This window comes from Cucurbita pepo, chromosome 19, assembly GCF_057944985.1.
Source record: "Cucurbita pepo subsp. pepo isolate OVF chromosome 19, ASM5794498v1, whole genome shotgun sequence".
NCBI classification, from domain to species: Eukaryota; Viridiplantae; Streptophyta; class Magnoliopsida; order Cucurbitales; family Cucurbitaceae; genus Cucurbita; species Cucurbita pepo.
Genome location: NC_141816.1, coordinates 12,474,003 through 12,499,844, shown reverse-complemented (window position 1 = coordinate 12,499,844; position 25,842 = coordinate 12,474,003). Strand labels below are relative to the sequence as shown.

Genomic DNA, 25,842 nt, shown 5'->3' with positions numbered 1-25,842 from the left:
GTAGATTTAAATCATAAAATTGGAATTTTGGAATTCCACTACAAAATATCATGTTAGAAATGTCCATTTAATACTTCTGAAGTTCTGTTTATAGATTGAGCTAGTACAAACAAATTTACAAAGAAAAATGGTTCCCACATTCAACCCTGGCAATATTGAAATGTTTGTTTATCCAGGATTGAAATGAAAAGATAACAGGCTAATGAACAGTCATGCTCAAACAAGTATACCTAAATCATTCTTTCTTTGTAACTTACACCCCATAAGAACAAAACGTGTGCTCGATTCTATGGAAACCACCTGCTCTAGTTCCTTAACTCGAACCAATAAAAACCATTAACTAGAACTGCTTCTTTTATTCCAAGTTGAATAGTTTGTTTCACCATAGGGCCTGCCAAAAAAGGCAAGAAAGAAGAATAAAGGACCAAATATAAGTTAGATCCCCTCCAGTAGTCTAAAGCAAAGCAAAAGACCATAAGTTCTTTAAGCATAAACAGGATAGTAGAGACTAGAGTAGTCATTTTAAATCTTACTTCAGCGTGAAAATTTAATAAGACCAGTGACTAGGTATAATGCGGGTCAACAAAGATGTAGGTGAAATATCACCGAAAGAGTGGATAACGCTTTGGAATATTACCTCGATTTCATGTGTAACAATGTGAAGAAAATAGAAATCAAGAGCGAAGAAGATCCCACAAAAATGTAGGCAACTCCAAGGAAATCATTTCTTCCCCCCAACCAGCTTGATGTTGAAATGACAAGCTTCTTTCTACCACCAAAGCTGTAACTATTGTAGTTGTTCATTATCTTGATATCTAGAACATCATCAGCATGCAAATCTTCTTCAATTCTACCATATAACTTTCTAAAGCTTGGAAGAGCAGCAGCGCGCATCCAGACAATTAGATCTTCATGATCACTCAACTAGCATATGAAACAAGACCAGCAACACAAAAGAAAGGAGCAGTATAAGCCTTTTTTTTTTTTGTCACAACCAGTTCATTTCAAATGGAATAAGAAACCAATGGAACTGAGTATTTAACCACCAGCTTGATTAATCCACATGAATGTGTATATTTATATATATCAAGAAGCCCCTACGAGTCTCTACTAATTCAATTAAAATCGTAATACATACGAAGATCCACACCCGAGCTTATATCTTAGTCCTACTTCATTTCACAGTTCACATCATGAGATTATAAATGGATGCTAGAAAAAGCCTACCACGTTCACCCTGGTATTCCTCACTAGACTATAAATCAGTCTGAAAGTCTACAATCACGGATGAACCTACTGTCTTCATTCTGAATTCATATTACAGAAAAAGCCTCGCTTGATAACCTCTTGGAAAAGTCAGGGTACACTTTGATTCTTAACTTAAATCTGGGAGAAATATGTGCAGGTAATATTATCCAAAAGAAGACACTCTTAGTTGGCTCCTGCCTAAAAATTTGCTGCTTACGGATACAAGATGAGGAAACTCAGAGCCAAATATTTCTACACTGTTCCTATTTCAAAATTTAGTTTGGTGTTTTCCGGCAGTAAGTGTCTACATTTTCCAAGTAGCTTCTTGCAAATCATCTGTTCGAAAGGAAAGCTGAGGTCCTTAGGGACAAAAGCTATCATATGAACTGCATGGGAAGTTGGGATGGAAAGAAAGTCTATAATTTCATGATACATCTAAAGATGGCAAAGAAAGTTGAGAAGTTTTAAATTTTAAAGCTTGCCTTGGAGCTCTTCAAAAATTTGCTGATAGTTTTTATTCCTCTCGAGATTTTGTATCTCTTGAACAACATTCACTTTTCATCTTTTCAATGAAAACTTCCGTCTCCTTTTTTCTTTTAAAAAAAAAGAAAAAAACTATCTCGCCCTGACTTTGAGCCCCAAACCCAAATTCTTTCAGACAACCACAATAAGCCCCTTAGTCGTATCAAAATACTAAATGATTCTAATATAACAAAGAAGTAATATGTACGGGCCATTTGATACTGGGTATACTTGTAGTACTTACAGGAATATTTGGATCTAGATTTCCTCCACCAATTAAGGTTCCATTTTGGAAGTTGAAAGGATATACATGCTTTCCAAACTTATGCTCACGGTCACTTTTCCATGCAATGTTCTTCCTGTTCACCTTCAATTCAGAACTCCCAAGGGCAAACGTATATGTGTCATTGAACAAACTCCATGCTATCAACCCGCAAGGAACAATTGGAAGACCATTATGCGACTGTATTGGTTTGCAGGAACTTGTATCGTTGTAGGCCAGTCCATGTAAGAGCTGCTTATCACTTCTACTTTTGACATACCTGAAATTTAGGTATAGTACAAGATTAAGTGCCTGAGGGCAGTGAACATTCAGACATAGCCAATATTTCAGACTGCAGATGATACGGGTGAAATAATACTTAATGAAATGAGGTAAATTGATATAAAATCAAGCATCCTTACATAGAACAGAAGGTTCTTACCTTCGGTGGTTTTGATAGTAGTTATCTAGTTGATAGTAGATATAAATTGGAGCTTTCATAGTTCTGTTGACCTATAAAAGTATTAGAATAAGATGAATTGCAAAAAACATAACATAGGGCAGAAGTAGAGTTGGAGGCTTGGAAGCACTGATGCTTCAGTTTGGGAAACATCTTTGTGTCCGACATGGTAGGACACTCCAACACTTTGTTGGATACTTGTTAGCACACCATACATGTGTTAGACACTAGTGGTATATTCTTTTGATGAGAAACAAGTTCATTGATGAGTGAAATTTACAAAAGAAATGGAAACCAATCCAAAGGAGCTCGAGTTACAAAAAAAAAAAAAAAAAAAAAAAAAAAAAAAAAAAAAAAAAACTGTAATTGGACAAAAGAATAGCATAACTATGAGATTGAAAAAATAGTGAGAATTTACAGCCAGAAGCAGAGAGAGCTAGGTAGACAGTATTTTAAAAAATCCCATCATAATCCTGTTCTTTTTCAATAAAAAGCCTTTGGTTCCTCTCAATCCATAAAGGCTTTGATGATGGTGCACTCAAAAGAGCTTCATCTCATTTTTTTTAAAGGCTCTAGCAGCGTTAGGCACTGCATAGTAATGGACATAAATAGTAATATAGGACAAAGATAGCAAAGTTTAAGAGTGTAATACATTAAACACCAGATCAGCTTGTATCTTCTATATCTACTGTTGACGCACAAAAAATATATTGAATGGAACGATGATCAAAGGAGATTCTGAATATAAGTGTGCCAAGCACAGAAAATAAGCATACCTTTAAGGTCGCAGAACAAAGTTTAGGAGATGAACTATCTTTGATATATGCCACCATATTATTTTTATATGAAAGGGGTACACATTCAGCATCATATCTGTATACAATTTCAGCAACCTGCACGACCATTTTTAACTATCATTACAGCACATATCTTATATATTAAATGCTTTTGAAAAAATACACAAATTTTCTTTTGATATCCATAAATTGTTTAGCTTTATTTATATAAAACATAAATCAAGCAATACACAAACAAGCCAGTCAATAAATTAAACATTAAAAACAATTTAATAAGTGGTTGTTAGTAGAACTATATAAAATATTACAGTTCAAAGGTAGATATCTCGAGCAAATATATGAAGGGAAGAAGTTAATCAATATGTAAAATTAATAATACTCTTTAATACTTTGCCCTTTTGGGAACTAACACCTCTACAAATACACCGAGAGACTACCAGGTGTGCATTTGGCATGCATTTTAAAAAACTTGTTAAATGAAGCATTTATTGCATAAGCACCTTTAGAACATTAGTAAGTACTTCATTTAAAGCATTTTTAGTTGTAGGCTTGTATTGTTCCCCTATCCCCACATCGCACCACCAACAGATGCTCCATGGGTTTCTAGGCAAGTTTCCATTTTACTGTACACAGATGTGTTAATTATAAAGTTGAAGATTAGTATTCAAGATCTATACAGAACACTTACACTGCGGGAAGTATGAAGGACAACAAGCCCAACAGGAATGAAAAGAACTCCCATTAATAGGAAAACAGTAATAACCTGCAGAAGACATAATCAACATTTAAGGTCCATAATAATTGATGCATAGTGAAAAATTACAAAAGATTTACGTGTCAAGTCGGGCAGCATTCAAAAACTCACCCATGTAGGTGTCAACACAGGCTTACAAGCTGGGAGGCTCTGTTGTGTAAAATGATAATAAGCTGCATTTAATGTAGCAATTCACACGGTGTTTCAAGAATAACATCAAGAGAGAATACTTTGATTAAAAGTATAAAAAAGGAGGGGGGGAAATAATGGTTTTCAGATATGATAAAAGCAGCTAACCCATCTATAAACTGCCTGCCCAACTTACTTCACTGATTATTAACCCATCAGAACTTTGAAGTACCCCCATTATGTGGCTTGGATGACGGAAATGTGGAAGTTACATCTTTTATAACCCAGGCTCTCGTTGAGCATACTAGACTTACTGTTCTTGTACTATTATCCCAAAGTGTCCCCACTGCTACTTCACATTTTTCTTCGTTTATAGTCCTATATCAACATATATTTCTACCCACTTCACTTTATCTTTGAAACCCATTTAAAATTTAATCAAACACCCCAAAAATGTCTGAACTTCCACTGAAAATTAGAAAAACATCAAACAAAAATATGAATGCTACTTTTATCAGCGAGAAGGCTAGTATCATTGATATAACCACAATTACAAATACTACGACGCTTTCCTTTGTATGTGGGGACTGGCAACTTCCTTTAATAGTAAACCTTCTCTTTTGAAGTCTACAATTTCCATCTAAAGGTTAGCAGAAAAAAACGGTACAGCGGTCCCTCATCATTAACCAAAGGAACACGCAGGATATCTCTTAATCAAATGACAAAAGAGATGCCTTCATTCTACACTTACCAAGTAGCTTTTAGAAACCAGAAAATCAATCGATCCTAAAAATTACATTACATACCCTTCTTGTCAACTAAACCAGTAGATTTCAAAGTTGAAAATTAAAGTGCAACCAAAGCCTCAAAAATTACTATGCCAAAAAACTCACTGGATATTTATTATCCCAGGTAAATAGTTGTTGAAGTGTTCTCAATCCGTGACCACTTATTTACCAAGGATTTTACTATTATGTCCAAGAATTGGATCTGAAAAGACCACTACTTATTTCATTTTTTACCATAGAAGTTACCTGTATGTCTCCTTGCTTGTACATGTCCGGCTGGAATTGATCCAGATCCTTCAGGGACCACTAAACTGCTGCTTCCATCCAAATCCATAGTTTTCCTGAACTATAAATGGGACGAATCAGAAAACAAAGGTCCGGGAACTTGCACTTGCCAAGCTTTCGTTTGCCTTTGAATTTCAAAGCTACCTCACCAGAAGGCAGTATTAGAATTTTGTATCAGCTACTGAGGTCCTGCCACACAGAAAATTCAATTCAAGTCTTCTTTAAAAAGAAATTTTTTTGGCCAAGCATGCTTGAAAATGGTTGATGAATTGGTGTTTCACCTCCCAGGGAGGGTGAAAGCAGAAACGTATAAACAGAATACATGTTTATTATTACATTAAGACAACAATAAATAAGCATATATGTATATGTGTGCATGCATAGCTTTGCATAAATTGTGGTTTAAATCGGAAAATAGTGGTTCTTTAAAAAATATGTATTGCCTCCGGATTTCTTTGCCTTTGGAATCCAACTACAGGACAGAGAGATTTTAAATATATAAAACCCAACAAAATACGAACCATATCGCTAAGCGAACTGAAGAGCACTCATTACCTATAATACAAGTTCTAACCTTCTCTATATTCGTAGTTTTCACCCGAATACAAACGTACCCAAATTAACTGAAGTCTCTCGAATATGGCTAGCGCGATGATATGACTACACACACACACACACACATAGAAGGTGCTAAAATCCCCTAATTGCTCTCTTCCATCGCTATATCATTCCGAGTACAGTATACACAAGAAACGGGAAATTGAAATGGATAAAGGTACCATAAATATACATCAAAAGATAATTCTATTTAATTCTGAGAGGATCGAAGCACAGCTGATTATCGTGATTAGAAAAATAAAACAGTAACCTGGAGATGTCGAACAGGAGAGACGGAGCTGAAAGGAAGAATAATTGGATATACACGGATTACAGAGCACTCAATTCATCATTGTAATGCGTCGAGAAGGGGTTGATTGGGCAAAGAGAAGGTGAAATCAGTACTGAAATCTTGGGTTTTCGAACGAGAAGTAGCGATGGAGAAAGCGGTGCTCGTGCGGTGGTGTTAGATATTCTGCTCCCACCATTTTCTCCATTTTCTCGATCTCCAATTCGCTTTTTTCGTGGAATATGTTCGTGAGATGATGTAATATATTGAGACCCATTAATAAAGTAACACCATCTTAAATTTATTAAACAGATTTATAAATTATAATATGATTAATTAAGAGGACTAAGTAAACTTAAGAGGATTGATTTCAGTCTTTCATTCCTCAAATAATAATATAAAAATATGAAGTTATGAAATAAGGTGATCTTGAATATTTGGATCAAATCTATTGAAAAGTCAAAGGTCAAACAAAAACTCATACAAAACTCGAGACAAGGTTGGAAGCAAGTGGTTGTTGGGCTAAGAGGCTCAGGTACCCTGCCTTAGCACGTGGTTGTTGGGCTAAGAGGCTCAGGTACCCTGCCTTAGCACGGGATGTTATTGTGCACTACACTTGTCTCCAACTTAAGCATCAAATTACGTAAAGATAAGATGTTGAATCATATGCAAATTACGTGTGCTTCTTTTGTCCGAATTTGTGTATCAAGAGTTGGTATTATCTATTGAGGGACAAGAGTATTATACCAACAAACTCTGCAAGATTGAGGAACAAGGTACAAGATAAAAGATTTGCTTCATGTTCTTGGCAAAGACTCATCCAAAATATCATATGAGGAGGATGAGGGAAGATGTTTTTCAAGTAATAGCGAGTATGTCGTTGGACAAAAGCCCACCTTGCCCAACCTTGACCTCGAGAGAGCTGACCCAAGAATTTGATGAATAGAAGAAAAAAACAGTATCAAGTCCTGTTTAAGGTCACTAGAGAAGAGAAGATCCATAAGAGAACAATATTGACTGGCGGCGAACTTGAGCGGTTACAAATGATATCATAGCTCCCCAATAGAACTCAACGCATATGCTATGATGTCGGCAATTTGTAATAACCATGGCCAACCCGGAGTAAGTTATCAAAAAAGAGTATTCAATAGTGAATGCTAGAAAGATTAAATGAAATGATACTTTCTCATGTGAATCAATATAAGCACTTGCTTTCGTGTCAAAACTTAACATAGCAGGAATGAAGAACAATCCTCCACTACAGATTTCACATAACCCACCAACTAATTAATACCAATTTCTTTCTTTACTCAGCCGACTCATTGTTGTCAGTGGCCTTTGGTTCTCCTTCAATGTTCTTCCCAAGCTGTGGTCGCCTAAGGGCTGATCAACACCAGGAAACAGATCAAATTAAACTTTTGCTATATTACTTCATAGAATCTGACGAGGTTTAAGCAAGATAAACGATAAAAAGAATTAACTGCAGGAAACAATAGGAGGCATCGGGCATACTCTGTTTCATGCAAAGTTATTATTGGATTTTCTTACAACTCCCATCCCAACATGAAAATAACTCAATGTGATCAAACGCATTTAGTCATAAGACCCTCCCTCTATGGGTAAATACATAAAAGACAACCATCATATTAACTTCTTTTAGTCCCAGCAGATGACATGTAATGAGTATTTAGCAACAACAATCATAGGAAAACATTTTACAAATCAAGCTGAGCTGTTATTATCCAGTGAAAAGTAGTTAAGGCGAGTGAAGATTTTGTTCCAAAAAAAAAAACAATCACATGAAGACAACATAGGAGATCAACAGCCCAAACACATAGATATTGTCTTATTGGGCTTTTACTTCTGAGCTTCCCCTCAAGGTTTTAAAGGCGTCTGTTAGGAGAGGTTTCTACACCCTTATAAGGAATGCTTTGTTTTCCTCTCCAACCGATGTGGGATCTCACAATCCACCCCCTTGAGGCCCAACGTCCTCGCTGATACACCGCTCAATGATTGGCTCTGATACCATTTGTAACAGCCTAAGCCCACCGCTAACAAATTTGTTCTCTTTGGGCTTTCCCTTCTGAGTTTTCCCTCAAGGTTTTAAAACACGTCTTAAGAGAGGTTTCCACACCCTTATAAGGAATAATTCGTTCTCCTCTCCCCCGATGTGGGATCTCACAATCCACCCCCCTTGAGGCCCAACTCCGCTGGCACACTGCCTAGTGACTAGCTTGATACCATTTGTAACAACTCAAGCCCACCACTATCCGATATTGTCCTCTTTGGGCTTTCACTTCTAAGCTTCCACTCAAGGTTTTAAAACACATCTGTTTGGGAGAGGTTTCCACACTTTTATAAGGAATGCTTTGTTCCCCTCTCCAACCGATGTGGGACCTCACAAATTTCAAACGGCAATATAGTCAGGCAAGTGATGAAAATGCATCATATAAAAACATGTAAAGCAACATAAAGAGAAAAGAAAAGAAATCTAACATTTAAGAGCCGATCCTGCAAGACAAGTCAGCCTTGATTTTGTATTTGCCTCAGCTAGTGGATTTGGCTTGTCCTTAATGGCCATTCGAACATCCCAAACACGTATAACTCCATCTGATGATGCAGATGCAACTATGTGTGGATCATCATCAGAGAAAGCGCCAGAGGAATTCTTCGTGAGTACAACAATCCCTTTCACACGGGCAGCATGCGCTTCTTCTATAGAATATGCTACCTTCCCACTTTTTACATCCCACGCCGTAACACAACGGTCCTCTCCACCGGTAAGCAGAATGCCATTCTGTCGAAGTTTCAAGAACAATTCAACACAAGGTAGACAAACCTTTTGTAAACTTAGGAACTAAAAAAGCGTTGAACAATTTATAATCTCTGAATCAGTTCTATTACACAAGTATGGAACACAGTGTTCAGTAACAAACATCAAATACGATCCAAAGCAAAACATTAATGAGAGAGACTGACCTCGCAAGGCGTAGCACAAAGAACCCGCTTCTTGTTCTCGAATTCGCACAGCAACCGTGCATCCTCTGCCTCATGCACCGATACCTTCTCCTCCATAACCATAAAAAACTTATCCCCACCAACATCAAAATTCACCAAGCTGGCCTCTTTGCCCAACCTGCAATAGAAACTCCTCTTTCCACGAACCAAATTTATCATGGCCAAGCACTCATCATGACCCACTGTCAACGCGAGCTTTCCAGAGGGGTGGATAGAAAGATCGTTAATAGCCTTCCTGTGAGGCAACACAGTCTTAAGGTGGACAAAAGGGTCGGCGTCGTAGATACATACGGATCCATCTGCAGCAGCAGACACGAGGTTACGAGGAAACGATAGGTTGGGAGGGGTGTAGAACGAAAGAGCAGTTAGAGATGCAGAGTGGTCGTGAAGCGATCCAAGAGAGGAAGCGGAGGAAAGGTCATAGAGGTGGATAGTATCATCAGCGCCACCGGAAGCAGCGACAGGACCAGCGGCGGCGAGGGTTTTGATGGCGGAGAGATGAGAAGGGTAGGAGAATAGAGGGGTGAGGGACAGAGTTTGGGGTTCGGACGGTTTAAGCTTGAACCCCCAAATGAATCTTTCATACGAGCCTGCTATGAGACTCATGGAGGCGGATGCGGAGGCGGAGGCGGAGGCGGAGGCGGAAGGAAGCGGTCTCCGGCAGCAAGGTGTCGGAGATTGGCCTGACTTGTACAAACCTTCGTTTAAGAGAAATTTTGCGGGGTTTCGCTAGGGTTTTAGGATGCGCGCCGCTTTCTGCAGTCTCCGCGCCTTGACACAAATATATTATTATTATTATTATGAAATTAAGTCAGGGCTCTTTTTTATGATTTATTTTCTTTTTCCAAAATAAAATTTTAAGGGAAAAAATCAATTTTTTCCTTTTCCAAACAATTTTATCTCTTGAATATTAAATCTTTTTTCTTTTTCTTTTTTTCGTAAAAAAAAAAATCGATTTTACCTCAAAAACGAACCCATTTTTATGATCAATTTAATAAAAATAAAAATTAAATTAAATTAAATTAATAAAAATAATAATTGTTAACACTCAAGCAAAATTTTTAAATCTTTTAAAAATTAAGAGATATTTTTAAACTCGGGTGAAAATTTAAAAGTATTTTTGAAATATTATTTACAGTTTTTTTTTTTTTTAAAGTTTAGAAATATTATTAAAATTTATAAAGATATCTTTTAAAACAAAAGTATTTTTATTAATTTAACAAATAAAAAATAGTTAATTTCAGTAAATTCTATATTTATAGAAAATAAATTTATTTTAAAAAGATAAAATACCCGTGAAAAAATGGGAATAGAAAATTGGATAGAACAAGAGAGTGAAAACTGAAGAATCAAAGATTGAAGCTTTCCGCAGGGATTTTGTTTGATCTTCTGGGAACAGAGAGAGAGAGAGAGAGTAGTTTTGGGGACAGTGGGCGTCACAGTGGTGTGGCGAAGCAAACAAATAGCGGAAGCGATGCCATTGACAGCCCGATTCACTCTTCCCGGGCACTGTACCGAAGAACCATATTCCAATTCTGGCAGACCACGTCCCAATACGAAGACCCACTCCAGAGATTCACCTCTTTAATACCCTCTGCCTTCTCCCGCTTCATTTCTGCAATCGGAACGCATCAATGGCTGACGACGAATCGCAATCTCAACCTCCCCTCGAAGCCGATTCTTCTGCTCCTCCGCCACTGCCGCCCCCGCCTCCCTTTGATCCCAGTCGAAGTAACATTCCTTTATCCAACTTAGGGTTTTTTTTTTTTTTTTTTCCTTTGGTGTTGAATGTCGTTTTAGGGATTTATTAAGGGTAGGTGGTTCTGATCTTATCTGTCATGTAATGGGGTTTCTACTCTCGAGAACCTTTTACCTTTTTCCTATTTCTTTTAAGCAATTGATATCTGATCTTATCTGTCATGTATGGGATTGGACGAATTAGCTCCCTTCTTGTTTTTGATCTTGTGCTTGAGTTGTCTTCTGATTGTTGTTTTTCTTCCTTTTGAAGTGATTGGTATCATCAAACGGAAAGCCTTGGTAAAAGAGCTAGCTGCAGCATATCACGCTGAGTGTCTTCTGTACTGCCAAGAGCTTCTTGAGCTTCAAAGAAAGTGGGACGAGGTTTGAAATCCACCCTTATATTTTTTTTCTTCAGAGGTTTAATCAAGATGTTTCAACTATATTAGTGAACCACTGATCTCCGTTCATTTTTTATGGACCGAATGTTTGAACTGGAGATTTCTGCCATAACTGATAATGTGTGTGAGATTCCATATCGACTAGAGAGAGGGTAACGAAACATTCTTTATAAGGGTGTGTAAATGTCTCCCTCACATACACGTTTTAAAAACCTTGGGAAGCCCAAAGAGGACAATAATTGTTAGCGGTGGGTTTGAGCTGTTACAAATGATATTAGAGTTAGACACTGGACGGTGTGTTAGCAAGTACGCTGGCCCCTAAGGGGGTGGGTTGTGAGATCTCACATTGGTTGGAGAGGTGAATTAAGCATTGCTTATAAGGGTGTGGAAACCTTTCCCTAGCATATGCGCTTTAAAAACCTTGTGGGAAAACTCGAAAGGCAAAGTCCAAAGAAGACAATATCTACTAGTAATGGACTTAGGCGGTTACCGTTTGAGTTTTTAATTTGTTTTCAGCCTATTCTATCATATCACATGGTCTCTTCCGGTGTGCCCTTCTGGTTTCCTTCCAGGCCAGCCAAGTTTCAAAGCCACGATTACACATTCATGATAAACTTTGATTTCTTTCAATGTGCCTATAGACTTTCATGGGGTTCCTGATTTGCCTTCAATTGTTCATCTGTGCTTCCCACAAGGCTATAAGGAGTATAAGCAGTTATATGTAGGATTATAAGCGATCAAGAAACTTGTGACACATGGGTTGGGGAGGAGAACGAAACATTTTTTATAAGGGTGTGGAAACCTCTCCCTTTAAAAACCTTGAGGGGAAGCCCTCAAGAGAAAACTCAAAGAGGACAATACTTGCTAGCGGTGGGCTTGGGATGTTACCGAACTTGTATAGCTGGCCTATCCGAATTAATCATAAATGCCATTTTTACGACGGTAATGATATTCCAGGTCGGAGAGACTCGCATATTAGAAATCCAATGATTTAAGTTTGAATATTTTTTACTTACTCATTGTGTCTTGATATGTTTGCAGCCATATATTGAATTAAAAGTACCTGAGGATCCAAGAAAGGAGACAATGAAGCCTAGCAAACGTCAGAAGAAAGCCCGCTAGGTATTAATATATGACTTAACATACTAGGATTTGCTTAGATCATCCATCTACTAAGCTTTTATGAGACTATTGTGACTGCCAAACAAACTCATGATGAATGCTACTTAGTAATGTTAGATGTTATAACATTCTTGATGCATTCAACAAACAGCTTCTCTGAAATCAGAAGAACATATTTCTTGAGTTAGCAATTCCGTTACCCTTCTACCATTACAGGCTATCATTGTTTTATCTGCAGGTAATAAATACATTCGATACTGCTTACCCGACTTCGCCATCTGATGATTCATCCGTTCTGCAAAGGAAACTCATGGCACAAAGATGATGGTCTAAGTATTGATAGTCTGATGCTCCATGGAGCCAACAATCTGTACACTCAGTTATGAAAACAATGATGTATATGAAATATTTGTGTGCTTTGTATACTCATTTGCCAACAGAGTGTCTTTGTTCACAACCTTTGAATTATAAGCTTCGTTTCCCCTTTTTTGTTTGGCTGAATCCATGCCACAAAATCAATCGAGATCAGCGAGTGAAATTCTCACCAGAAGTAGAAGCTATTCCCTAATTTAAGTGAAAAACGTGAAGGGCGATCATTCTATGTGAAGGGTTATGAACTTACATTATTCAAAATCTGTTTACAACAATTGTATCTATAATGACGTTACCAAACTTGTAAGGGTCACAAGAAACTATTGCTGCTTAAGACATCAGTGGCCGTAAGGTACATACTTTGTTAAGATGTGAATTTTTTTAACAGTTTTCTCGGATACAAGGTTTAAACCTATAACAAGTTTAGGCTAGCTATTGAATATGGATGCCCACATTCTATGAAGTGGACAACCTTCTGTGGGAGGAGAAACAATCTGTCCTTCCATTTTAGTTTCAACTGATGGTCTGACTTCGTGAACGAATTTGACAGATTCTGATAGCCGATTGAGTAGGTTCATCAGGGCGATTACTTCGTTTCTTTGCAACTGTAACCCAAGGAAATGAAATAAATAAGTTCTGTAACGATATCCAATTATTCAATGTCATGCAGCAATTTTACCATTACTCTAGCACAAGCTGGACAAGTATGATTATGGTTCATCGAGAAATTCAAAAGACCTACTCGAGATAGATTCAAATATGCATTTGAAGTGCTTAAAAAGAGTATTTGGACATGAAGAAGCAAAATTACTTACATCCAGACCCATGTGTTCTTGATGATCATCAGCAGAGAAGAGGATCTTCAAGGCAGTACCCAGACCAAGAACCTGAAGCTTTCCCCAAAGCCGACATTTCTCGCATCCAACGCAATCCATCAGTGCACTGCATGACATAGAAAAAGAGAGTTACTACTTGCATAACATTTCATCAAAGAATCAAAGGAAAGAAGAGGGTGTGGCGAAAAAGAATGACCTGATGTTTCTGAATTGCTTTTGTATCTGCTGCACTTCTGGTCCTTGTTGACCTTTCCATAACTTGGCTTCATCAAATGGAAGTGGGCAAGTAGCTTGTAATTTTGAATTGAAAAGAAGCTGTTTCATCAAGGACTGTGTCTTCAGATCTTCGTTCAAATTACCGGTATCATATTCAGCATGCTCCAAGTACTCTGTGGCCTAGAATGCAACCAACAGTGGATTTGTTAAAATTACAGCACCATAAACACAAGCGCTACCTGATATAACTACGTACAATCCTTTTTGAATCAGGGTTCCTACTCACTTTCGTCACAGCTCGAAGAACGAAGAGGTATGTGAAGTACAAGTTTCTGACACGATCGGGATATTGTAGGACACGGTCATACAGCAAAGTAGGATTTTTACCCCACTGTAAAGAAAAGAAAAATACTTCAAATTACTGGAAACTATAGCCACAGCAATTGCGAAAATCGATAAATGAGAAGCTGTACCGAATTTTTGGTCTCGTCAATTAAATAATCGGCAGCTATATGGACTGAAATAGAGGAATGTAGACCAGATATCAGTTTGTATAATATTCTTTGCTCTTGGCACAACTCTTCTGATGGATCTGGAAAAAGAAAACAAAGAAAAATATGTTCAAGAATAAGGACATGATATATGAAAGAAAGGAGATGTTCATTATTTGCCTACATCATGCCATGAACTCCTACATTTTATCCTTCAAGATAAAGACCATGAATTAAAATGATACACATCCATATAACTCCATTGAGAAAAGTCCTTATAAAGATCTTTAACCACAAAATCATCACTAAATATCAAATGAACGAAGTACAGAAGCAGAAATTTGAAACAGGGAGGAATGCAAAGTGGACTATAGGAAAAATAAGTATACATTCAATCAACAATTCTTGAGAATGAGCTACAGTAGTTCTAATTGGTGACCAGAAAAAATGATACTTTAATGAAGAAAAGAGAGCGAGAGACGTTACGTTTCGGGCAGTTCTCTGAATAGACAGAATCCCAAATCCTTTTAGCAGATGGACCAGTGTATCCAGTGTAGCGTTCGGGGTTCAATTGAAGATTTACATATGTCATCTCACCTGGTAGAAATAAAGCAATTGAAATCAAATAAGAGACCAGACAACAGAATAGCCGATGTTCGCACCGAAGTGTTGTATTTAATATAACACACCGTTATCAGTCTCGTCATCATTGGTCCAGGGGTTGTCTATCTCAGTCCAACCTTTGAAAGCTTTACGATCTAATGTACGATCGACAGTAGCTTGTGGCTTTCCCTCTTGACAAACCAAGGCCTCGGATGAAAGGATGTGAGGCTTCTTAAACGACTCAGGGAACTCATTATCTGGGCATTCACAAACACTACAATCTCGCAATCGGCACATACCATCGTCAGGCCAGAAGGGACAATCACACCACAACTTAACCTGTGAATGTGAGAACACATAGGCAATAGGCATATCAGGAAGCTAGATGTGCATAAAACAACAAATAATAGGAGTATACTACGATATACAATGTGAATGGATCGGACAGAGCAAGGTAAGTATCATTATGAGATCTCATATCAGTTGGAGAGGAGAACGAAGCATTCCTTATAAGGATGTGTAAACCTCTCCCTAGCAAACGCGTTTTAAAAACCTTGAGGGAAATCCCGAATAGGATAATATCTGCTAACGTGGGCTTCGGCCATTACAAATAGTATCAGAGCCAGACACCGAGCAATGTGCCAGCGAGGAGGTTAAGCCCAAAGAGGGTGGACACGAGGCAATGTGCCAGCAAGTACATTGGGTCCCTAAGGGGGTGGATTGGGGGGTCTCACATCGATTGGAGAATGGAACAAGTACCAACGAGTACGCTAGGTTCTAAAGGGGGTGGATTGTGAGATCCCACATCGGTTGGGAGGAGAACGAAGCATTCTTTATAAAAGTGTAGAAACCTCTTCCTACATATGCATTTTCTCGTTTCTTGACAAGTTCTTGGAATCACAGCCAAAAGGAGCCTTATTCCACAATCTCTCACCTTAAAACTAGAGCATTTATGCGACAACCAAACTTATTCCATTCTAATCCAAACTAAACCCTTAGCCTCAAGAACATATAAAACTGCTTCTAACCAAGAAAGCTTTTATTTCGTGAAGTAACACAGAAGGGTTTATCTCAAATTGACGTTTAGATCAAAATACAACAAGATATGGTATAGCATTAGTTCATCAAAATCAGCCAATTAAATTCAAACAAACCTTGAAATAGCGAAAGAATGGAGTTTTAACAAGCTCTTGAAGGGAAGGATATAACACTTCCTCGTTTAATCGATCTACAGTCTCATAATCACAACAACAATCCTCCACCATACCGCTGTATTTGGGGGTATCCTGTGCATTTAGAACCAAAAAATTAAATGGATGAAATCTTAAAGCTATCAATTCCAGAATTCCAAGCACAGAAACTTAAGCTTGCATGAAGAATCAACCAAACCAAACTTCTAAATTATCCTCATTAGCTCATCTCAAATTCAGCAGCCCAAAGAAGACACGAAAAATGTAGTGAAGTGCTAAGCTTAAACGAGAAGTAAACAATGTAGGTGCCTTAATCTCCAAGTTTCTCATCAATCAAGCATAACCAGAGAGAAAGAGTTAAGGTTCAGAAAACGTACATTAGAACAATGGCAGGGCTTATTAGTGCGGCCAAAGAGCGAAATCATAGGAGCCGTCCGAGAAGTCATAGCCACAGCAAGCAAAATAGCGATGAAAGCACCTCCTATCATCAAACCCCATCGGTATCTCGGACCGTTTGCACCAACCATAACTTCCGGCGATTCTCCTCAAAGAGATCCCGTCTCCGGCGGCCAAAAACTCGAGGGGGAAAGACGAAGAAAGATCAAGTCGGCGATGCGTGAAGACTTGAAGAAGAAACGAAAATTGGTCAATGAACAATTGTTCAATCAGCTGCCAAGAAATTGAATTTAAAGACTGAAAAAGCAACCAAAAACGTGTGGAAAAATTCGATGGGCGAACGGATTTGCAAATGGTTTCAATTATCTCCCCAAACTGCAACTCAACGTCCAAAATCTTCCAATTATGGAAGAAACCTACTGAGGTTTTTGGATCAATTTCTTCTGTTTTATTTCTAGCGTGGAGAGATTGGAATGGGAATTCCTCCATTTTTTAAATCATTCATTTTTTCTTTTTAATTCATAATGCTTAAGAACGGTAAATTAAATTCATTATCTAAACGTTATTTAACATCTGTTCTTCCTATTTATTAAACAAATAAAAATCAATGAAATTTATGTTGTTGACAAATAATTATTACAAATTAGGAGTCCTGTTTCAAAAATTGAACAATATCCGGCTTTAAATCAACCAAATTTCTTCAATTTCCTTAATTGGGCTGCCAACGAACAGCTTCCAATCAAATTTCTTCTTATTTTTTATAAACCAATCAGATGTTGTACACTTTATAAGAACGTACCATGTTTATCTTCGTCATAAATAAATAAATGTGAATTTCCCATTTTAACCTTAAATATTGAATTTCCTTTCACGGGATAAATAGAGATGGAGATGACTTTTTCGTCTCAATTTCTACCAAATTCTATGTTAAATTTCATGAATATCGAGATAAGGGCGAGTGCCTAATGGAGAGTAGACATATTTACTGTGAGAGAGAAACAAAACAGGGGTAGAAACCTCTCCCTCAAAAGCCCGGGAATGAAAAACCCAAAAAGTACAATATTTGTTTGCAGTGGGCTTGGACAGTTACTAATGGTATCGAAGTTAGACACCAGTTTGTCAGCGAGGACGTTAACTGGTGGATTGTGAGATTTCATTAAGACCGGGAACAAAACATGTATTTTAAATGTGGAGAAATATCTCTCTAGCATAAGCTTTTTAAAATTTGAGTAGAAACTCAAATAAGACAATATTTGCTAGCGGTAACTTGGGTTATTATTTAAATAAGAATTAAATTTGTTCGAGGTAAATTCTTTAGAATTAAAATGACAACCCTTATTCAATTAGCCCGTCTCTATAAAATTGTTGGAGCTAAATCTTAAACTTATTTGCTCTCTAAATATCATTTAATAGTCTAAAATTGCCTGGTTCATAAAAATAATATTTTTTTTCTCAGCATAACTCAACTGATTAAAGTATGTACCTTGATGTTACTCATTTTTTATTTAAAAAAAAAAAACACGAACAATATTGTAAGGTGAAGTGTTGAAGAACATAGCAAGCAGTTGATTACAAATTCTAAACTTATATTAAACATGAAAGATGGGAAGGTTTGATTAGAGCCAGAGAGCGCCAGCTTGTTTGAGGAGAGGGACAAGGGAGCCATTAATGTGGGACGACAGGAGAGTTTCGAGGCCACCGAGGAACTTGCCGCCGACAAAGACAGCGGGAATGGGGTGGGGCTGGTGAGGGAGGAGGTGGTGGAGAACGGCCTGGATGTCGTTGGCGACGGAGGAATGGGAGAGGTGATCGAGCTCGACGATTGTGGGGCCGACACCGAGGCCGAAGAGGAGGCGCTTGACGACGGTGCACATGCAGCAGCCGCTGATGCTGAAAACAACGACGGCATTGCAGTCGGCCAGGTGGCGGACAAGGTGGTAAGGCTTCCCTGATTGATCCATCTCCATTGGAAAGGAAGTAAACAAAGTTGGCTGATTTTGTTCTATTTATGGTCGTGCTTTTTTCTTTTGCCTTTTTACAAATTTGGTACTTATACTTTCAATAAATTAAAATTTAGTCCCTATATTATCCAAAATTTAGGTTTCTAATTTATTTATTTAAAAAAAAATTAAGGGGAAAGCGAGAGGTTTATGAGAGAGGGCGGTCAGCGGTCAAAGCTCCGATTGTAACAGATTCGTCATACAAATTTAACTGCCTCTATCTGACTGTGGGACCCACTGATTTTCTTTTTGCTTTTTTCAAAATATTAACGAATTATGTCTAAAATAGAAAGGAAAAAAACAATCTTCTTTCAAATAATAATTTGCAACAAAATAAGAACTTTTAATAATACCAATTCATTGGTTTATATTAAAAAAATAAAAATTATAAATTTTTTTAAATGACCATTTAAAAAAATAATAAAAAATATGATATATGTGTTTCGTAATTTGTGGGAGCACGAGAAAATATTATTTTAAACGATTTTTGAAACAAAAGCTTACACTCTGTGCTACAAATTTTTATTTTATTTTATTTGGTTGTTTAAGTTGATGATACAATTGAATGAAATTAAAATTTATAAATTTGATGTTTTTCTCAATAAATAAAAGTAAATTCAAAATTGGAAAACGACGTCGTTAGGTTTTACCCAAAAAAGGGGAGGGGATTCTGAGGAGGGGGGGGGGGAAATGGTGCCGACAAGTCGACAAAGAACGACTGAAACGCCGTCGTTTGACGGTCAGCGTTTGTCCCTTGTCCTTTTCTTCTCTTGTTCAGTTGTTCTTCCCGACGATCGTGACGCCGTCAGCTTCTGCTTTCTTTCTTTCTTTCGCCCTCTCTTTCTTCAATCTTTTTGCTTTCTAACGGAATATTATATTATTTGCAACCTAACCCCTCCACTTTTTTTTTTTCTCCTAATTCCCCCGGATTCTTTTTTATACAAGAAATAGACCTTCTAGTAACTAGTTCTTGTAAAATTTAGGGTTTAGGGAGGGTTTGGATTCAATTTGAAATGAAGGAGATTGTTTTTAAATACGAGTTTTTGTGGAAGTTTACCCTTTTCTCCGACTTTTCTAGATTATCTGTTTTTGTCTACAACAACCTCATACAGCTTTAGTTATTAAATTGCACATCAAGACGAGCTAATTCATCGATCTTTTGAATGATGCTAGTAGAAAGATGTCTTTCATGGTCCCAATTTACCTCTTTTTCATCAAATTGGGGTAATGACCATTCCAATATTGCGAGGATCGAGTGGATACTCGGGCATGAAAAGGTCCATAGCGGGTTAAGTTTTTAAAATTCTAAACATTTTCTAGAAAAAAATTAAACTATATCTTGACTCAAATTTATGATATTATTGTGATTTAATTTTTGCATAAGGAAATTATTCATTTATGTTAATTAATTATATAATTATTTTTAGTAATTTAATGTTTTTTTATTTTGTTATTTGTTAATTTTAATATATAATTTACCATGCAAATCATTGACAAAGTAATCACCATTAATCAGTACATCAGACAATCAAATAACTATAGGAAGAAATAATAATTATAATATACAATTTGTACACAAAATAAATAAATTTAAAAAAAAGGACAATTAGAACATATATGGAGAAAAAATGAATCGAAAATGAATCGAAAAGTGGTGGTGTTTCAGTCTAGAGCAAAAGTAAAGAAGCCAAAAATGTTATGGAAAAAATTACACCAACGGGAACGGAGGGCGGCGAGTTTGATCCGTAGCCTCCCCCAGAATCCCACGATGCAGCTCTCGTTCCGGCTGACTAAAGTCGCCGCCGATTGAAGGTATGCCGACGCCGCCCTTTTCACCAGCTCATTTCGGATCGAAATGTTCGGAGAACTGAACTCATTGAAGTCATTTACGCCGCTGTACGACGGTGAGTTCAGGAGAACGTCCTTCAGGCTGGTGTACCGGAGGTCATCGCTGCCGTCGGAATCTCTGGTGCTGGAGTGCCGGGAGAGCTTCAAAGAGGATACGTTCAGAAGCTTATTAGCCTCTGTTGTTGTTGGTGGCGTTGGTGGTGGTGGTGGTGGTGGTGGGCTGTCCATTGTTGTGGGATTCAAAATCAAAGGCGTCGATAGGGAAGATTTGGGATTGTAGCCATTAAAGGAGTTCGAGGATTTGGACCCAAATCCTTGTTTTCGCTTCAGATTCTGAAGGAGATTGGAATTTGGGTTGTGAATGGTCTATGGTTTTGTTGAAGGCAGCCATGGAAGGGCATTGACTCGGGCGATCGGGATTTGAGGCCATGGACGGTTTGGGGAGTTTGCGGTTTTCATTAAGGTGCGGCCAAAAACAGAGAATTTTGTGCGGAATCATTCAATTCCATACACAAATAATAGCTATTTTCTAATTTGTGAAATGGACTCCCTTCCCTAAAGTTGTCTTATTTACAATCTTGACTCTTTTTTTCCTAATAATTTTCATCCTTCCTTTGCTTTACTTCAACCATGTAAAGATCCGTCGAGGTTATTCTTAGAGCATTCTCACGAAAAAATCCGTCGAGGTCGGACTCTCCACAATGAATCCTCATTTAAATGGTTAATACCCCACTTAGAATCCTCGTTTAAATGGATAATTTTTCATTAAGAATTCTTAAACTTCCTAAATGGAACAAAAACTACTGCCAAGTAAACTATCAACTAATCCATACATAATAAATGAGATGGTAGTCATAGTAATCAAAGCATTGGAGAGAATGTAGATTGTTAACATCTAACCTCATATAAACGGTAGCTTCTATTTGGAAGATCGAACCATCAACAACTTTCCTTTGATGAATTGCAACGCGAAGAACAATCTTGTTATTATCGGATGGTTTTAGCAGATTCCTCTTTGTTCTTCCACTAAATCCCAATCGGGTTATATTTTTTAAGTTATGAACAAACTTAACCTTCTAGCCTTGGCTCCAAATTTGATTATGGATTTCAAGCAATGTGCTCCGCCAAAGTAAGAATCTTTACGTGTTTTTTCTTCCTGAGTTCATGAGGAACTGGGCCAAACACTCTTGTCCCAATAGGTTGCCCTTGCTTATCAACAAGTACTACAGCATTATCATCAAACTTGACCTCGCTCCCATCACAACGACCTTTTTGCATTGCAGCTCGAACAACCACTCCATATACAACCTTTCCTTTCTTCACTTTTCCATTTGGATGGGCTTCCTTCACGGATGCGACGATTGTGTCTCCCAGTCGTGCTCCTTTCTTCCCCTTCAATGCTTGTATGCACATCACTTTCTTTGCCCCTGAGTTATCCACTACTTTGAGCACAGTCCTCATCTGTATGAATGTTCTTTGTTGCTGCACAAGGATAACAAATACACAAGGTTGCTTCCTTAGCATTTTATGCCACTTGCAATTATTCAAAAATTTCAATTTCTCTTCACATTATTAATTTTCCTCTGAGTAAACATGAACATGTGCATAAGCAAGCAGAAATTCAGTTTATGAACAATGAGATTCTATCCTTAGCGCCTATGCTCATGCATATGAGTATAAACTAGTTAACATTACAGGTAACTTTCTTTTCATTGATTCTCTTTTTAGGGGTTGAAAGTCAAATGAGAAGATTGAAATTCAGAGAAGCAGACCTGCGAAATGAAACTGCTGCATACTGTCTCACTTGATGAGCTCAATGAACCAGACAAATTGTTTCCAAGTCCGCCCAATAATGAACGACCAACTAGTTTAATTTTTCAGAAACATTGAACATGAAACAATGAGCCAAAATTAGTTTCTCAACAACCAGAAATACAAAATTAAATTGAGACAAATATATATGATGAGAAAAATCAATTAAGAAAAGAAACAAAAAAACAAGCATTTCCGAAGCTTAATCAAGTAAAATCAAGTTCAACACAAGCAAAAAGATCTTAAAAGAACGGATTACAGAGCCTCTAGAAGTGGAAGCTCTAATTCAAAGAACAAAAGAAATTCCAGTATTCACACCAAGATCTTTCAGAAAACCGCATACCGCGGGAACACTTGGAAGCAAAAGAAGCAAAAGAAGCAGCAGCCATATTCGAACTTCGATCACCACAACACAGCGGGGAAAGAGACGAAGACGAAGACGAACGATGGCGACAAGAAATCGGGAGCTTCTACCGTTAGGGTTTTTGGACTGGGCTTGACTCACGACCCATAATCCTAAATGGGCCACGACCCAAAACCCACTTTAAAAAAATGGTGTGAAAAAGAAAGGTTTATGCTTAGGGTTAGGGTGACCATGACACGTGTAGTGGGTCTTTATGTTGGCATTCAGAAGCGAGCCCACACGCTCTCGACACCGACACGTGCCCTTTCCTCGAGCGTGCCATCTTCTGGGCCCCACCAGCATTCACCAATCACCACCCTCAACATCTACATCAAACCTATCTCCTTAGCTTCTTTTAAAATAATAATTATTATTATTTTTATTATTAAATTTGAATATTATTTTGTTAAAACTTAAAATAAGAATAAGTTAAATTACAGTTGGGCACCAAAAATTATAAATAATTACGCAAATGGTGCTGCGGTACGTAAAGAAAAGGGGATTTTGAAGGGAGAGTGCCTAAATATATTTTTTTTAAAATAAAATAAATAAAAGTAGGTGTATTATAAAAAATAGAATAAAATATTGTGGGTGTATTATTTTAATGTCGGCTTCTTTTTACCCGGCAAGTGATTCGTTTTTGGTTTCCGTGTACACGCCCTCGCATTCTTATTATTTAAACCTAATTGTTTATTAATCATCATTACCAACGTTTTACGGATAATTAACCTCAATTTAATTATATATATATATAAAACGCGTCTGTTGGGGGAGAGGGAGAAGTTTTCGCAATCTTATAAAGAGTGATTCGTTCCCTTCTCCAATCGATCTGGGATCTTGCAATTTATTCCCTTGGTGGCAAGCATCCTCGTTGGCACACCTGGTGTCTGGCTCTGATACCATTTGTAATTGTTGAGATATATTATTTATGAAATATATTTTAGATATTATCTCTTAATATTCTTTCCGTTACAATTTGATTTATAGTATATTTTATTTTATTCTCAGTATTTAATTAGCTTATATTTTCCGTTACAATTTGATTTATAGTAGGTATTAGTTGCTTGCTTGTATTCTATTTAAAGGATATCAATATCATGAGAATACACACCTTCCTAATTCTATTTCTATTTCTCATTCTTAACGGTAACAGCCTAAGTCCACTGCTAGCAGATATTGTTCGCTTTGACCCATTATGATAAAAAATTTGTTCCCCTCTCAAATTGTGAGATCACACGTCGGTTTGAGAGGGGAACGAACCATTCCTTATAAGGGTGTGAAAATCTCTTATTGATAGACGCATTTTAAAACCGTAAGGCTCGTGACCATACGTAACGAGTAGAAGCAAACAATATCTATTAATAGCGGTGGGTTTGGGTTTGGACAGTTACAATTATTTCTTTAATTGATCGTTTAAATTTTATATTATAAATTTTGATTGAAAAGTGTAAAATGTTTTATTAAATCTCATAATATAATATAATATTATATAAAAACATATTTTATAATTTAAATTTAAATATTAGCAAATATGGGAAGCAATATTTACCAATAATACTAATAACAAGGTTTAAGCAATATTTACCAAAAATGGGAAGCAACAAGACACATTATTGGTTGTACGGACAGTTTAGTTTATATCCTAATTAGCAATGGAATATCCCAATTACCAGTACGTTAAATTCAATTAATTAATCCTCCTAATTAATTAATTATATATCTAATTCCTCTATCACCAAGTATTTAAAAAAATATAAAAAAAATTAACATAAACACGAATCTTTTTCCTCCACGAACACCACTTTTAAAACACCTCTCAATTAAACCCTCCTTTGACTCATAATTTACGAACGATGCCACTACAACATCATATTTTATATATAAATTCCATTTTTAAATTATACTCTACATTTTTTTAAATTTCATTATAATGGCTAATTAAATTTATTAATTAGGAGTATATTTACACGCCAATGAATTGAAGCTAGTATAGTTTAATAGGTTTAAATGCAATAAATTTATTACCCATTCAATGCATCTTGATGTAATAAAATGTCCGTCAACTCAGACTAAACTTGAGGGTGTTTATATGACTCGATAATCCGATCAACTCAAACTATTTAATCCAAATCTGATCAACCTAAAATACAGGGTTTCAACCCAACCCTACCATGTTTTTTAAAATATATTAATAATATATGTGTTACAACTTGTAAAATATTTGGTATTTAAATCTTACGAGATTTTAATTATTAATATAATATATATTGTTGATAAACATTAGTTAGAAATATCTGCTTAAAAAATAGAGAGTTGAGTTAGGTTGTGAGTTTGGTTTGGATTGTCTGGGTCAACAGTCCAACTAACTTCAAGTCTCGAGACGATTCAAAATTCTTTTAAATTATAATAAAGAAAAAAGAGAAATTAATTTTCCTCAAAATTATTGTCGTTGATAAGAATACGGAAACCTTATTTATGGACAACGAAAAAAACAGTGATGACGTCATCCACATGATTCGATCTTGAAAAAAAGGCACAATGTTTCTATTTCTATATTGATTGAAAAATGGGAAAAAAATTGGAGGTGAGAGAGACACTCACATTTTTTAAAAGTCAAATTTATTTACTTTAAAATTTTATTTAAAAAAAAATCCAAGTACTTGGAACTATTTTAATTCTAAATTTAAATTAATTTCAATATAAAAATAATTTGTCAAGATCATATTTTTCTATAATTATTGAATTAAAAAAATATATAAAGGGCTGAAAAGGGTCCAAATATAATAATTAAATTAACAATAAGTCAAAATTATATAGAAAATAATAATAATAATAATAATAATGCAACTACCATTATTATAAATAGGTAGGTGGATTTAAAAGCTATATTGTTAACCATAATTATTATTATTTCTTGGGTTTAATAAATAGGGCGTTGGATTTAATTCTATGACATAAGCTGGCACCATTATTTTTTAATGCAAAGTTAATATTTAATTAAATTTAATACGTTTCTTAAAAAAGATATTAAGCTAAAGAAAAAAGATATTAAGCTAAAGTAGAGTATCTTGATTTTTTAAAAAAAGAAATTAGGGGAAAAATCCATAAGAACGAGGGGCATATTTAAAGCAAGGAACGGCGGAGTGTCGGAGCTTTCCCGATAAGTCCGGTGACCCCCTCGCTAAATAAAAAATAATAATAATAATAATAATAAAAAAGGAAAAAAAAACAAATAAATAAAAGAAAAATAAGCTCACACTTATTCC

General features: G+C 36.4%; 6 protein-coding genes across 15 annotated transcripts; 1 reads left to right on the top strand and 5 right to left on the bottom strand.

The window, feature by feature from the left end:
• Positions 1-33: 33 nt before the first annotated feature.
• LOC111781790 (LEM3 (ligand-effect modulator 3) family protein / CDC50 family protein) lies at positions 34-6,384 on the bottom strand. Of its 9 annotated transcripts, none has more exons than XM_023662489.2 (10): positions 6,114-6,384; positions 5,390-5,434; positions 5,207-5,306; positions 4,155-4,216; positions 3,978-4,052; positions 3,269-3,385; positions 2,475-2,545; positions 2,015-2,312; positions 638-924; positions 34-391 (listed from the first exon to the last, which is right to left on the bottom strand). In XM_023662489.2, the coding sequence occupies exons 3-10, from the start codon at positions 5,292-5,294 to the stop codon at positions 337-339; spliced, it is 1,053 nt and encodes a 350-aa protein (XP_023518257.2). In that variant the 5' UTR covers positions 5,295-5,306; positions 5,390-5,434; positions 6,114-6,384; the 3' UTR covers positions 34-336. The 9 variants fall into 9 exon arrangements, with proteins under 9 accessions (XP_023518257.2, XP_023518256.2, XP_023518258.2 ...); XM_023662488.2 differs by having other exon boundaries at positions 5,207-5,301; XM_023662490.2 differs by having other exon boundaries at positions 5,395-5,434.
• Positions 6,385-7,297: 913 nt separating this feature from the next.
• LOC111781420 (Transducin/WD40 repeat-like superfamily protein) lies at positions 7,298-9,924 on the bottom strand. The gene is made up of 3 exons (XM_023661987.2): positions 9,111-9,924; positions 8,628-8,928; positions 7,298-7,514 (listed from the first exon to the last, which is right to left on the bottom strand). The coding sequence occupies exons 1-3, from the start codon at positions 9,753-9,755 to the stop codon at positions 7,438-7,440; spliced, it is 1,023 nt and encodes a 340-aa protein (XP_023517755.1). The 5' UTR covers positions 9,756-9,924; the 3' UTR covers positions 7,298-7,437.
• Positions 9,925-10,519: 595 nt separating this feature from the next.
• Positions 10,520-12,912, top strand: LOC111781421 (uncharacterized). Its single transcript, XM_023661988.2, has 4 exons — positions 10,520-10,880; positions 11,158-11,270; positions 12,329-12,409; positions 12,648-12,912. Exons 1-3 carry the CDS (start codon positions 10,784-10,786, stop codon positions 12,407-12,409), a joined length of 291 nt encoding a protein of 96 aa, XP_023517756.1. The 5' UTR covers positions 10,520-10,783; the 3' UTR covers positions 12,648-12,912.
• Positions 12,913-13,005: 93 nt separating this feature from the next.
• On the bottom strand, positions 13,006-17,006 carry LOC111781419 (endoplasmic reticulum oxidoreductin-1). 2 transcript variants are annotated; one of them, XM_023661986.2, is made up of 10 exons: positions 16,824-17,006; positions 16,495-16,740; positions 16,082-16,213; positions 15,014-15,266; positions 14,811-14,921; positions 14,307-14,425; positions 14,120-14,224; positions 13,814-14,013; positions 13,597-13,723; positions 13,006-13,386 (listed from the first exon to the last, which is right to left on the bottom strand). In XM_023661986.2, the coding sequence occupies exons 2-10, from the start codon at positions 16,642-16,644 to the stop codon at positions 13,210-13,212; spliced, it is 1,374 nt and encodes a 457-aa protein (XP_023517754.1). In that variant the 5' UTR covers positions 16,645-16,740; positions 16,824-17,006; the 3' UTR covers positions 13,006-13,209. The 2 variants fall into 2 exon arrangements, with proteins under 2 accessions (XP_023517754.1, XP_023517753.1); XM_023661985.2 differs by having other exon boundaries at positions 16,495-17,005.
• A 990-nt stretch (positions 17,007-17,996) lies between these two features.
• On the bottom strand, positions 17,997-18,515 carry LOC147786743 (glutaredoxin-C9-like). Its single transcript, XM_087120343.1, has one exon. It carries the CDS (start codon positions 18,478-18,480, stop codon positions 18,130-18,132), a length of 351 nt encoding a protein of 116 aa, XP_086976469.1. The 5' UTR covers positions 18,481-18,515; the 3' UTR covers positions 17,997-18,129.
• Positions 18,516-21,103: 2,588 nt separating this feature from the next.
• LOC111781023 (large ribosomal subunit protein uL14mz-like) lies at positions 21,104-22,657 on the bottom strand. The gene is made up of 3 exons (XM_087119859.1): positions 22,517-22,657; positions 22,134-22,225; positions 21,104-21,843 (listed from the first exon to the last, which is right to left on the bottom strand). Exons 1-3 carry the CDS (start codon positions 22,560-22,562, stop codon positions 21,469-21,471), a joined length of 513 nt encoding a protein of 170 aa, XP_086975985.1. The 5' UTR covers positions 22,563-22,657; the 3' UTR covers positions 21,104-21,468.
• Between the last annotated feature and the right edge of the window lie 3,185 nt (positions 22,658-25,842).